Raw genomic sequence first — 13,201 nt, forward strand, 5'->3', positions numbered from 1 at the left:
AATTAGATGATAACAGAACTGTACTTTGTTTCTTTCTTCGTCGTCAAGCCGATGCCACCTTGTTGGAAATATTAGTATCTTTCTTTAAAAGGTAGTCGTCGTCTGAAGTTGTGTGTGATATAATAGATGACAATCTTGTGTATTCACTCAAATCTTTTGCCTTTCTAACGGACAGTTAGCATTAAATCCACGCTCAGTGTCACTGAATTAGAAATGTCCCACTCATTCCTCTGCTTCCTCCATAGCTCATTTTCCCAACAGGAAACAGACTTTAAGTCGTAAACAAGGACACCAACTTGGCCATTGAAAAGGATCAGACGACACGATAGTCTATACCTGTCCTCGTCATCTCTCTTTCTTTGATTTTTTGGGTTCTCACCTTCCTCCTCCTTTCGTTTATCAAAACAGAATTAGACACGCTAAAAAAAAAGAAAGATTAAGAGTCGATTAACTGGATCCAAGGCCAGTGAGCTTACGTGGCACTTCGTTCCTGAATGCCACGTACGCGTGTCACGTCTACATGCACGTGAAAGACATGTGGCCCTGTCCGCTAAAACAAATGGTCGATCTAAGGAACCATGCATCGCGGCTAAACAAACCTAAGTGGGCGGGCCCAATTGTGAACCCGCGCGCTCACGTGCCGCCCTATGACGTGGCAACTAGGCTACGTTTCGGCGCGTGATTGGGTGGGGAGTTGATCCTATTAAAAAACCTGTCGGAGCTCCTCCTTCCTTTCCATAATGGAGGGGGGGGTAATATAAGAAAAACACGTTTGCTCTTTATTCTCGTCTATAATCCCCAAACTTGCCTTAATTCCCCTCTCCTTTCCTCAACCTCCTGTCTTCTCTTATCTCCTCTTTTCGGTGGAATCGCTGCGATCAGAGCTCTTCCAGATGTAATCGGTTCCTTTTTTTTTTTCCTTCTTCTCCGGGTTAGTTTTTCGGTGCAAGTTGAGGGAATTTCCAGGCAATGCTCTGTCCTTTGTTTCTTCTTCTTTTTGTGGTAAAAATATTATGATGACTTGCTTTCTGAGGATAAAGGGGTCTATTTCCATGTGCATTAAGTGGGGAGTCTTCTTGTATAGAAAACATTTCGTTTTTTTGGGAAGTCTAGAAAGAATTGATGTTGAGATGGAGGTTGTTTTGCTTTAATGGCCTCGAGTGTACGAGGTTTCGCTTTTAGTAGTTTCTTTTAAAGATAGGCATGGAAATTTTGTGCTGTTTTTTATAATGATTATTGTGGTAAATGGGAGGACGCTCCAGTTATGTCGACTTGTTTCTTGATATGAGTTCACGAAAATTAGCTGGTCCCTAGGAGTAGAAGAATTAGGAAAAGAAGTAGTGGGACTGAGATATAGCATTATAGTTTGCAATGAGAAACCAAGGAATTATTTCATGAAATGATTTGGAAGAGATTGATTTAATTGATGGTTTGGTGGAACTAGGCAAGCAAACGAGGTAGTATCAACTTTTCAGAGTAAGCTTGCTAGGTGAAAGCATGCAGTTTGTCACATGGATTCTATTTTGATTTTTGCAATGTTTTTCTTTCTCTTTGTAATCTTTACTTGACGAGGTCTTACTTTCTTTATGCGTTCTAAGAGGTCAATTCGCTACTACTTCTATCATCAAAAAAAGTTTTCTTATAGCATAGCCTTGAAAAAATAGTCTTGTGATTATAGATTTTTTTTAATTGCCTCTTCCGCAAGGTTATGTTTGAGGTGAATTGACATACTTGGATACATAGGCTTATAGCTAGTGCTTTCTTTATGCTTCTCAGCCTAATCATTATTTATCTTCCATAACGATACATACTTATATCACTACTAGCTGATGATGATAAAATGATTATGATGCGCTTATGCAACTCGTGTGTTTTAAGATGAGTTCTGTCTGAGGTGCCCTTAAATGAACATCTTATAATTCATGCAGAATCTTTCTTTAGTAGCCTTAGAAGATGCAAGTGTTGTCTTAATTTCTGATCTCTTTCTCACTCACACATGCTCGTGTACGCAACAAGATTCTATAAGCTTTCTTAGATGAATTAAGCTTATTATAAAAATAATGCTTGTATGAGCTGGTGTCCTTACATATGGAAAATGTTTTCAAAGTAGATGTAAAGATTTTTGGTGGTGGTATGATATCTCTTTTCTCTTTGGTTATTGCTAGCTCTTTTAGCTGGTCTTACCATAGTTTATCCAAACACCTGCAAGCATCCTATACTGTGTGAGCATGCTGCAGATTCTGGTTTTGCAAGTATATCCTATGTCTTCTGTAGATTTTTATAATTGTCTTCCAATTTACCTGATGGGGGACTTATCTGCAGAAATGATGATAAAATATCAATACTAAGTTCAAGAAAGTTCATGTTCTAAAGAGGCACAAAAAGAGGAGTTCCAAGTATGGCACATAGAAACATGATTCATGGTCATCAGATCATTGATCTTGAATCAGATCAAGGTTCTAATCAACTTCATCCAGAATGTCATAGTTTCCGAGGCAGCATTTGCAATTTTCCTAACCAAAGTGTGCAACATGCTGCGACAGCTTCAGTGAATGATGCAGATGTTGAACAATGCTACTATCCAGATTGCCATACTAGAAGTAGATCTCATTGGAATCACTATAATTATGTTCAAAATTGCCACCAAATCACAACTCTTGATTTGGGTCCTGCTTTGCAGGCTAACTTCCATAACCCCCTCCTATCACCCTCATCTTCCAGCAGATTCTTTCCTGTACCTTGGACTTCTGCATGCGTTAATCTCATGCCAATGCCTATTGATCACCAAGCCCTTGCATTTTCTTTAGATGGGGATGGTGGAAATGACAATTTTGGTGAGAGTGACAGAGGGTCCAATAAACAGAAAAATGCAGAAGTGGTCCCAGGCAACTCTAATTCTGCTGATAGATTCGTAACCTCAAGTTCGTCCTTCTCACATCTCTCACAAAACTTTGGACTGCGACAGTGGGGATCTTCACATGAATCTGCTGTTTTTCGAGATCCCACAACTTTTGATCTACCAGAACACCAAGGAAGTGAAACTTTGCCAAACGTGGAAGGATCATCAAGAAATGCAAGGAACAGATCTCGTACTGTCAGCTTTCAACCAGAATCTGCACATCATACTAACTCTTTTTTTCTGGCAAGTTCAAGGGGACAGGCCTTTCAGCCTACCACCAATGCATGGATGGCACAGACTGGGAATTATACTAATGGAGGATCACAATGGACCTATTGTGAAACTAATCTGCAGGGTATGCATGAAATATTTCGAATTAGAATTTTCCTACAAAATGCCTGATTTGGATACCTTTCAGTGTTGTAGTATAATACATTTAATTCATGTTGTGATATGGAGAGGATTGGCGGTCCATATGTTATAGTCCAGTTATCTGCTTATAGAAACAATGCCAGCTGTTTTAAAAGAACCCTTAGAAGTTAGATACTCTTGTTTTAAGTTAGAGACTCCCAGAAGTATAAACTACTATTCGTTACTCTGATCAGATTTTTTTTTTTTTTTCCTTCTCCTTTACTAGGTGGATGCCCGAGTTCAGTAGCCATAGAGATGGAAAATCCTGATCTGCAGGGATATCAGAATAGCACATCCAACTTGAATCATGGATCTTTTTCGTATCTTCAGCATAGTCAAATGCTAGCTCATTACCAACATCCATTCTGCAACCTGTTCCATGGCAGTCTAAATCCTTCTAGTAGTGATCTGCACTTAGGTTCCAGACTTCCATTATTCCTACCGGGTGTTGATCACATTTATAGGCCTCCTCGACACCCAATCCAGGTAAATCTAGGAATTAGCAATGGCAGAGTGAGTTTTTCACCATCAGAAGTGAGTCTCCTCATTCTTTTTTCTACTTCCTCTTTTTCACAAGGTTATATGCATGCAACAATTACCTGCCAGTTTTCATTTTGTCTACTCTGTAGACTACAAACGTTATGCTATAACTTGAGAAAAAGATTTTAAGTTTTTACACCTCTAGCCATTGAATGCATTTTCAGATCCCAAAGACACATCCTGGGGTAGATATAAGTGGGTTTACTTTATCTCACTCCACTTTGGAATGAGTTATTGCAATTCTTGAGGCATGGCTACAGAGTTTTCAGAAGTTTTGTACCACACACACAATTTATTTAACTATTTTCTGTTAAAGATAAGTGAAAAAACTGTTTCTTTTTCTTTTGCCTATGTAGCATGCTTCTTTTGTGGAGCTCCCAAGATTAGATGAAGTGGAGAATGACTTTGATGAGCACAGAGACATGCGACTAGATGTAGACAGCATGACTTACGAGGTAAGTGGAATTTATGACCTATGGGGCGTTCAGTTTGCTTCTTGCAGTATTAGTATACTTTCGTGTAACCACATGCTCTTTTAGATCATTGTTCAGGATATGCAGACATAGATTAGTCCATCTAATGGAGCCCTTTAATGTGAATTACAGGAGCTTCTAGCCTTGGAAGAGCAAATTGGAGATGTCAACACTGGCCTATCAGAAGAATTTATATTTGAGGAACTAAACACTAGCTTATATTTACCGAGAGCAACATCATCACTTTTAGGCCAGCTATCTAAATCTGCTCCAGAGAATGAAACTTGCATTATATGCCAGGTCCTTTTATTTCAATGCCATATTTTCCTGTGCATACAAAAACACACTACGGGTATGCATTAGATGGTTTCTTAATTTGGAATAAACTTAAAAAATAGGTGAATTGAAGATAACTTGTGTCATACTAGCAAAAGCTACCTGAACGTTGTCGGGATATCCAAGGAAAACCTCGGCTGTCGCTGGTCAGAAATTCAAGCTTGTGAATCCACGGGACATTTATCCTAGGTTCCTCCAAATGTAGTTCTAGAAAGTAGAAACTATAGGAAGCATCAGAAACTATTTACTAGTACTCCAAATGTAAGTCAAAGATCAAAGTGGAATATGATCCATGTAGTTGTGTGCTTTTTCTACAAGCAAATTCACATGCTTATAAGAAGCTTAGTAATTTATCCTTCGAAAGAACTCCAACTTATGTTATTGCTCTTTCAAGTATTTGTGCATGAAAAACTTAAAGCTGCTAGGAGACTTAAATGCTACTATGCATGGTATACATGGTGCTGACCATTCTGAGAGTTTATTGAATGTCTGCAACAAATGATTTTGCTACTTGTAGTTACCAAGTATCCAAAGATAAACTTATTTCTTTCATGGATGACAGTGAATTGCTCAGATCTACATAATTTCTTAGTTTCTGTCTTGGTGGGTGATTCTACTGACATTTGACTAATGATATTGTATGGTTCTTGCAGGAGGAGTACAAGGAGAAAGAAAGTTTAGGAACCCTAAATTGTGGTCATGAGTACCACGCACCCTGTATAATGCAGTGGTTGATGGTTAAGAACTCATGCCCAATCTGCAAAACATTGGCTTTTTGTACAGAGAGAAGATCTGTGCGACGGGGCTGAGTAATTAATAGCTGTCTTTACTGAAAAACATTTAGGTTAATTTTGTAAATAGAAATGCTGATCTGCTTCTTTCCTATGTATAGATTACAGACGAAATTATTTTGTTAATGTAGAATACTTCTGATGATGCATTGTGATAACTTTTACAGCTTGCTGCAGCCCATGTTTGGTTATACTGCAGCTCTTCAGTAAGTGTTTTTTTTTCTTTTTTTTATAACAAAAGCCCAAAGATTCAGTTCCTACTCATGTAGAATGATACAAGCAAGCTGTTTAAAAATATCACAGCTCGTCCATAAGTATAACGAGAGGTGAAAGATTTTTCTTTTTGTGAGAGTAAAGTAGAAATATCTAAGTTGTGCTGACAGTTGGTAATTCGAGAATTCTGACAATGGAAAAATATACTGCGGCCCCTTATAGTAAAACACACCTTTTAATTGGGATCACAACAATGCTAATACTCGCTTGAGTTAGTCTCACTTTTTCTCACCTCGCACTCCCTTTACTATAGTCAGGTTTGATTTGAAGCAACTAACAAATGAAATAAGACAGCAACTTACAAGACTTTCTGCAGGGTAACTCAGTGAGATTTCAACACTGTTCAACAGCTTTTCCATTTCCAAGCATATAAGCACCAAAATAGAGATTGCGAAAGCAAGCGTTTAACAAATCTCTGAAGTGTTGCGGTACAACGTTAAAAAAAGGAAAATAACTACTACATTCAACAGAAACAACAATAATTCCAAGACCCTAATCTTTAGCCACCTCAAGCTGGGTCTGCCGCTGACTAAATTTGGCAAGAATGAATTGTATTCGTTACAGTGTGATGCCAACGAATCCACAATAAAGGAACACTGTTAGAATGCATAGTAACATTCATATTTCTACCAGATTATGCAATCAAAAGGCTTATTTTTGAGCTAATTTGAGCAGCAACCAACTTTCTTCATCGCTGATACATCGTCCTTGTTGCCGACATTAATGGTCTGCCCCCTTGGCACTGCTGCTGGATCATCACCAGCATCGAGTGTCTTCTTACTTGATACATGATAGATCTGCGTGAGCACTTCAGTAAAGGCATTCTCCACATTCATTGATTCCAAAGCAGATGTTTCCATGAAAAAGGTATTTTCTCTCTCAGCAAAAGATGTTGCATCCTCAGTAGATACAGCCCTGAGGTGGCGCAAGTCTGCTTTATTCCCCACAAGCATGATCACTACGCTGGAATCCGTATGATCCCTAAGCTCCTTCAACCATCTTTCCACATTCTCAAATGTGACATGACGAGTAACATCATAAACGATAAGTGCACCAAGAGCTCCTCTATAATATGCACTTGTGATTGCTCTGTATCTATTGAAGCAAGAACAAGAGAAAACAAGGTTCATACAAAGTTGTCGATTAAATATTAGTTTAACAATTCTTTGTCAATTTAGAATGAAGGCAGAAAGTTGCAAGAGCATGAAGAGATTTGCACTCAAGATAAAGGACAAATTAAATAAGTGATAAAGGCAATTATTCCAACAAAAGCACAGTGAAATGGACAGATCTCAAAGTCCCTGCAGTATTTTTTTTTTAAATGTCATCATATGCTTCAATAGAAGTGGAAAACACAGCTCCAAATGAACAATGATTATTTGAAAACCCTGCCCTGTTTCCTAAGCACAATATTTTAAAAAAAATAAGCAGATATTACAATCATAAAAAATGTTATGAGAACAGCCAAAAGGTAAGAGCTAAATCACAAATTGAATGCAGTAGATCACACAGGAAGAATTTATGAACAAGTAGAACCGTAAGTCTTACAACATAATACTATGACTATAACCTATAAGCTTATCAGCCAATACAAATTAAAGTCACCGACACAGGTTGATGGAAATTATGAAAGTTCTTAGATTTTAATCAACAGTAAACTCAGAAGAAAAGGCACCATAAAAAAAAAAATTAATGTAGAGCACCTGTAGACTGCCTGTAGTGGTTGATTATTAAGAAGAAGAAAGGGGGCAAAATGGAAAGACATCAAAATAACTTAAAAGAGGGACACAAACAGAGATAGAAAGAGGACATTTTATCAATGGGCCCGCGAAAATGACCTACTTGCCAGACATTAAGGGTTCGGTGCAAGTAATAGTTTTCCTTCTTAAAAATGCTTGCACATGACATTTAAAGGGCAAAAAGACAACAAATAAATTCGATGTAGAACAGATATAATATCTTCATACAATCATGATTACATGTATCTACAATTATACAACAGGCAAAAACAAATTCAAATGATTAATCAAATGCTCAAGCTGGCTAAACAACTCTTGAACTCTTAAAGATTGGTCACGAAATACTAGGATAGCTATTTGCGTATCATACCATCCAAGATTTAGGGTTCCATAAATTACAAGAGGCTATTCTTCTATAATTCAAGAAAGCATCGAATTCTTTACGGAAGAATTCAGATCAAAGGCATAGACGAACAATTCCACGCTCAATTGATTCTTTTTCCGGTATCTAGAGAGAGAAACCCTAACCGGATCCAGCATAGTCCTGCACGAGGAAGACACTAACTCTCCCGAGATATAAGGCATAAGATCGGATCAACGAATCAGGATTCTTCGATCCGATCTGGATCTAAGGAGATGCGAGCCAAACCATGCCCAAAGAAACGAAATGAAAGTGGAGGAAGGACACCTTTCTTGGCCGGCGGTGTCCCAAATCTGGGCCTTGACGACCTTGTCGTCGACGCGGATGCTCCGGGTGGCGAACTCGACGCCGATAGTGGATTTCGACTCGAGGCTGAACTCGTTGCGCGTGAAACGGGAAAGGAGGTTCGATTTGCCGACGCCGGAGTCGCCGATAAGCACCACCTTGAAGAGATAGTCGTAGTCGTCCTCCGCCCTATACGCCATTCTACCTTTCTCTCCCTCCTCCGCGCCGCCTTCCTCCGGCGATCAGATCCGATGATCTATTCTACTCCTCGGTAGGGGAAGGTGGTGGTCGCTGCGAAGGTCCTTGTCATCTAGAGATAGAAAGAGAGGAGGTTAGAAGAACGTCGGTAGATTAGACGGACAAAGAGGAAGATAAAAAATGCGGGCCGGATTTGCAAAGCTTATGAAAATTCGATTTGCATATTGATACCCTATGATCCAGAAATTTGTGAGGGTATTTACGAAATATAAACTCTACTTTTTATGCTGTAAAAGCTAAGCTAATGAATACTAGGTTAAGTTTTTTGTAATAAAAATAATAATTTTAATTTTCCTTTCCTCATGTACAGTGAAAATATATGGGGGTGTTATATACAAAATTTCATAATATATTAATAAATAAATAATAAAAATAAATAAAAAGAGAGCTGAGATATAAGCTATATATTAACTCAGGTGGAAAAGAAGAAAGTTCTCTGATATATTACATTCACCGTAGGTATGAATACGAATAACAAAAATTAAAAAAATATAACAGTTGAGAATATTAAAAAATAATACTACGAATATTAGCTCAGAGGGTTGTCCCGTCTGTTACACTATAATCACTATCACATTGATCGAATCTCCTTCAAAATAATTCTCTCGAAGTGATGTATGTTCTTGAAACTGGTAAGATCTACTTAATATACTTTTGTCTATTCCTGTGTTCTTTTTTTCTTTTTTTATTCGATTTTTCCTGCGTTCGAAGATTCACGTTAGATACATAGGCACATTAATTATACCCCTTGTTCGATCGAGTTATTTATATGGCATGTCGTGTCAGGATTGGACAGGATTGATGGCTAAGTATGGTACGCGTTTGTCGGATTTCAAATTACTTTTATATCTAGAAGCTTTTATATATTAACTAGTAAAATACATACCGGTTGAAATAAAAATTAATAAATGGATATTCTATGTCTATATTTGACGTTCTTTCTTGTTTTCCCACCGTACACTGGAGTTTGATCAAATATTATACATTTATACTGCTTTACGTTGCGTTATTCGTTATGCATGGTTGTGGACCAGGCTCAGCTCCTGGAGATTTCGTAGCTTAATGTATGGAGATGGGGTTTGGGTTAGTGCTATGCATGCATGAGTACGTACGCAATCTATATGGGTTTGGCCATCCATGCATGCATGAGATGTCCTTGCTAGAATAGAAGCATAACATTATTCGATTCCTTGGTATAAGAAAGTTATACTAATTAACAAAGTATGATCTTGTTCTAGATAGTAGTTAATCTCAAATTCATAAGAATATATATATATATATATATATATAGTTATGACCCACAAAATTTGACGACAAACATACGCCTTTGACGAGTTTGTCAGTCAAAAACTCCTCCTGGTCTGTGTACGTCTCCAGTTACTCGTTATTCTTACACTCCAGAGAGGAATGCTACACGTAAAGTCCATCCAAATCCAAAAGAGCAAGCAAAGGAGGAGGTCAAGGTTTTTATCTCTGACATTTAAAATTGATCGCAATGATATTTCTTTGCTAAAGTTGGCATCCATATATTGACTTAGACTTGACAGGCATTCATTGTCCACAAAAAGTTCCATAAACTAAACACGCTAATCAGTGGAAGGACTTCAAATCTTAAACTAAAAGCTATGACGCGAAGAGTTGCACTTCTCGCTGCATATTCTTCTTTTGATTTCACTAAACCTGGATCAGAATAATAAAATAATATATTAGCCCCATAGCTACAATGAAACCAAACAGAGAAAGATAGCGATCTAGAGAGAGAGAGAGAGAGAGAGAGAGAGAGAGAGAGAGAGATACCAGATAGTAAGAGGCACCATGCTGCAGAGGCTGGATGGTGACGCCGAACTCATCGGTGACAACGGGGTAGCCGGAGGAGTGGAGGAGAATGGCTTCCTCCCCAAACACCTCCCTCAGATTGAGTGTCCTTGCGACTACATCAAATGCCAGCTCATTTATAAACACCGTATAGCTAGCCATATTGCCACTATTAAGTAAACCTACATTTCCAAATAGATAAATTAAGCAAAAGCACCATTAGTATCAGTGAGTACTTTAGTAAAGCATGAGTTACTATTTATATCGGACGAAGTTCGTTTAATTTGAATGGAGAAAGGGTTTACGTGCTGCTCTTTGAGGAAATCCCCAAGTTTAGAGAAAAAGTCTCCCGAATGTATTAATTCCATGCACACGGCCAATCTAGGGAAGAGTGCCCTAATGCGAAGACCAAAGCTAATAGCTCTTTTGTCGTGTGATGGAAGAGCAGAAGAGTTTGACCACCATCTTCTCAATCTTTTCAACGATGTACGCATGGATATATATCTCCATGACATGACCACACAGCACGAGATTTGAGGCAGTTCAAACTCTTTTGGATTTTTAGCTTTTTTTTGTCAAAGAATATGTTGACTTCTCTATTACGTACCTAATTAATCTTTCTCTAGGAATCACTTTATCAGCTAATCATAAAGAGTTTATGGACTTGCGTATTCATGAGTGGAACTACTTAATAATTAAATATCTACGCATAGCTTGAACAAAATATTGCAGTTTCCGATACTTATATATACTTAGTCATTGCTTTGCTTTAATGAGATAGACAAGAAAGAACAAACATCAAACTATAGGTGAGGAGAGAAGAAGAAATATATCATACCAAGTCACATACCTTGTATCTCGTTGAACTGACCAGTAACACTTGAAGCAATAGCATGATCAATCGTAGCTGCACAAGCGACAGCATCATATCCATGGTGCACCTCCATCTGCTTAGCTTTCATCTCATCCTGATCTCCACTCTTGCACCACTCTTGCCCCATGACCTCTGCCAAAGCGAACCCATATCCATTTGTTGACCCCTGTGAATAAAAACTCTCACTACTATAATCCACAGAGCCATCGTAGCACATCTGTGACGTCATCGTCATCACATCCATAGGTAAGTTCGACGCCGGGGGCTTATCGGCCCCCGACGATCGATCGGACGAGGAAGAGGGGGAGGATGATGAGGATGACGTGGCAGTGGGTCGGCTCTGAGCTCGGGTGGTGGATTGGAGGTGGCGGTGCTTGTTCTTGCTGCGGGACTTACGGTTTTGGAACCAGTAGAACACATTGGCATCGCCGACGTGGCCGTATTCTTGGAGCTGAGCTCGGATCCTTCGGATCTCGTCGCGGGACGGATTCACCATGCCGGAGTTGAAGATGGCTTCTAGGATCTGGATTTGCTCCGGCTTCGGGTTCCACCTCGGCTTCGGCTCTGGGCTCCGCTCCTCACATCCTGGTAGAATATAAGACATGCAGTTTTCTTAAGCTTATCAATAGTGTAATAGCATGTCATGATGCCATGAGAGATGTAGATGTATATATATACACCTGAGGTGTATGGGCTCTTAAAACCACCAGATAAGAGAGAGGATGTGTTGATGTCATGATACTGCCATTGCTGGTGGGCATAGCATGGCTTGGACTTGAACAGGCTAGGCCAGTGCCTGTTGGATGATGCCATGATGACTCTATGATGATGATGATGTAGAAGTGGGGGGGTTGAGATCTATATGTTACTCTGAATCTCTGATGAACTCTTATGGCTTCTGGTAGTGGATCCTCCCTCTCTTATAATAGCCTCACCTACCCCTTTATGTAACGTTATTATCTCAATTAATATAAAATGTATATTTTTTTCATCTTTCTTATAGATAGTAGGAAGGAACAGTTCCTCACCATCTCCCAGAGAAAGCAAGCAGAACTCAATAAACTACAACACGAAACACCTTCCAGGGGTGAAAAATAGCAACGGGTGGTATTATCCCATACCTCTCTTACAGTGGCATTAAATCCTATATACTGATCCCCACGACTAAAGTATACTGGAATTCCCTCGTATAAGAAGCAAGAAGGGCACGAAAAAATAAAAGATCATCTGCCTGGACTTAATTAGTACACAACTGAGAGAGAGAGAGAGAGAGAGAGAGAGAGAGAGAGAGAGAGAGAGAGAGAGAGAGAGAGAGAGGTTGCTATCTTAGTTTACCTTTGGTCTGTCACCTTTTCTACTGCTTGGATATTTCAACGAGATGAGTCTCACGAGGTTCAGGTTCTCGTTTGGTTGGCTTCAAGTGGTGTAGTAAATGAGGAGATAGAGCTATAAGTGTGGTGGGATTATTATAATGGAAGGGGTTGTTGGAGGAGTAAATACGGGAGGGTAGCGAGGTGGAAAGTTTAATCGGAAAGTCAAGAAGGCACGTAAAGGAATTTCGGTTGGAAAATGAGGGGGGATGGGAGGTAGTAATTGGCATTGGGTTTATATCGGGCATGCATAGTGAAATGTGCTTAAAATGGATTGACTCGAGGGTTCTTCTTTTCCTTCTTTCTCTCTCTCTCTCTCTCTCTCTCTCTCTCTCTCTCTCTCTCTACATAAATACTATTGTTATATAATTATTATTGTTATCATATTTATTTCTTAGGAGTTAGGATTTCATATATATATATATATATGTTATGCATCTCCTGTTCACTGGGGCCCTAGTAAATGCCTCCGAGAAGCATTACTTATTACTTATATTTTGCTGGAAACCACACAGATACACGTTAGTTTTCCTTTTAATTTTTTGTTTCTTATTGTGTATGGTCACAGCAAAGTATCAAACATGCACACACATGCTCGCTCACGTGCGTGATATAAATACAACAACATTCTTCGTTTAAATGCGTGCACCCACGAGCACATGGGGCGCCCAAAATCCATCAAGGTGTAGGGATCAAATAATAAAATCACTTAATTA

The 13,201-nt window shown here is 38.9% G+C and overlaps 3 protein-coding genes across 6 annotated transcripts; 1 reads left to right on the top strand and 2 right to left on the bottom strand.

Annotated features, from left to right (window-relative positions):
• The first annotated feature begins 761 nt into the window (after positions 1–761).
• LOC140798109 (probable E3 ubiquitin-protein ligase ZFP1) lies at positions 762–5,608 on the top strand. 3 transcript variants are annotated; one of them, XM_073151846.1, is made up of 6 exons: positions 788–966; positions 2,323–3,254; positions 3,537–3,796; positions 4,207–4,305; positions 4,456–4,623; positions 5,313–5,608. In XM_073151846.1, the coding sequence occupies exons 2-6, from the start codon at positions 2,399–2,401 to the stop codon at positions 5,466–5,468; spliced, it is 1,539 nt and encodes a 512-aa protein (XP_073007947.1). In that variant the 5' UTR covers positions 788–966; positions 2,323–2,398; the 3' UTR covers positions 5,469–5,608. The 3 variants fall into 3 exon arrangements, with proteins under 3 accessions (XP_073007949.1, XP_073007947.1, XP_073007948.1); XM_073151848.1 differs by lacking the exon at positions 4,456–4,623 and having other exon boundaries at positions 762–966; XM_073151847.1 differs by lacking the exon at positions 788–966 and having other exon boundaries at positions 2,223–3,254.
• A 503-nt stretch (positions 5,609–6,111) lies between these two features.
• On the bottom strand, positions 6,112–8,607 carry LOC140798142 (ras-related protein RABA1f). Its single transcript, XM_073151900.1, has 2 exons — positions 8,151–8,607; positions 6,112–6,818 (listed from the first exon to the last, which is right to left on the bottom strand). The coding sequence occupies exons 1-2, from the start codon at positions 8,366–8,368 to the stop codon at positions 6,386–6,388; spliced, it is 651 nt and encodes a 216-aa protein (XP_073008001.1). The 5' UTR covers positions 8,369–8,607; the 3' UTR covers positions 6,112–6,385.
• A 1,348-nt stretch (positions 8,608–9,955) lies between these two features.
• On the bottom strand, positions 9,956–12,038 carry LOC140798287 (WUSCHEL-related homeobox 9-like). 2 transcript variants are annotated; one of them, XM_073152098.1, is made up of 5 exons: positions 11,796–12,038; positions 11,512–11,700; positions 11,092–11,247; positions 10,224–10,423; positions 9,956–10,106 (listed from the first exon to the last, which is right to left on the bottom strand). In XM_073152098.1, the coding sequence occupies exons 1-5, from the start codon at positions 11,926–11,928 to the stop codon at positions 10,101–10,103; spliced, it is 684 nt and encodes a 227-aa protein (XP_073008199.1). In that variant the 5' UTR covers positions 11,929–12,038; the 3' UTR covers positions 9,956–10,100. The 2 variants fall into 2 exon arrangements, with proteins under 2 accessions (XP_073008199.1, XP_073008197.1); XM_073152096.1 differs by having other exon boundaries at positions 11,092–11,700; positions 11,796–12,025.
• Positions 12,039–13,201: the final 1,163 nt, after the last annotated feature.

The sequence above is a fragment of the Typha latifolia genome, chromosome 11 (assembly GCF_019914945.1).
Source record: "Typha latifolia isolate L0001 chromosome 11, TyphaL0001v2, whole genome shotgun sequence".
In the NCBI taxonomy this organism is placed as follows: domain Eukaryota; kingdom Viridiplantae; phylum Streptophyta; class Magnoliopsida; order Poales; family Typhaceae; genus Typha; species Typha latifolia.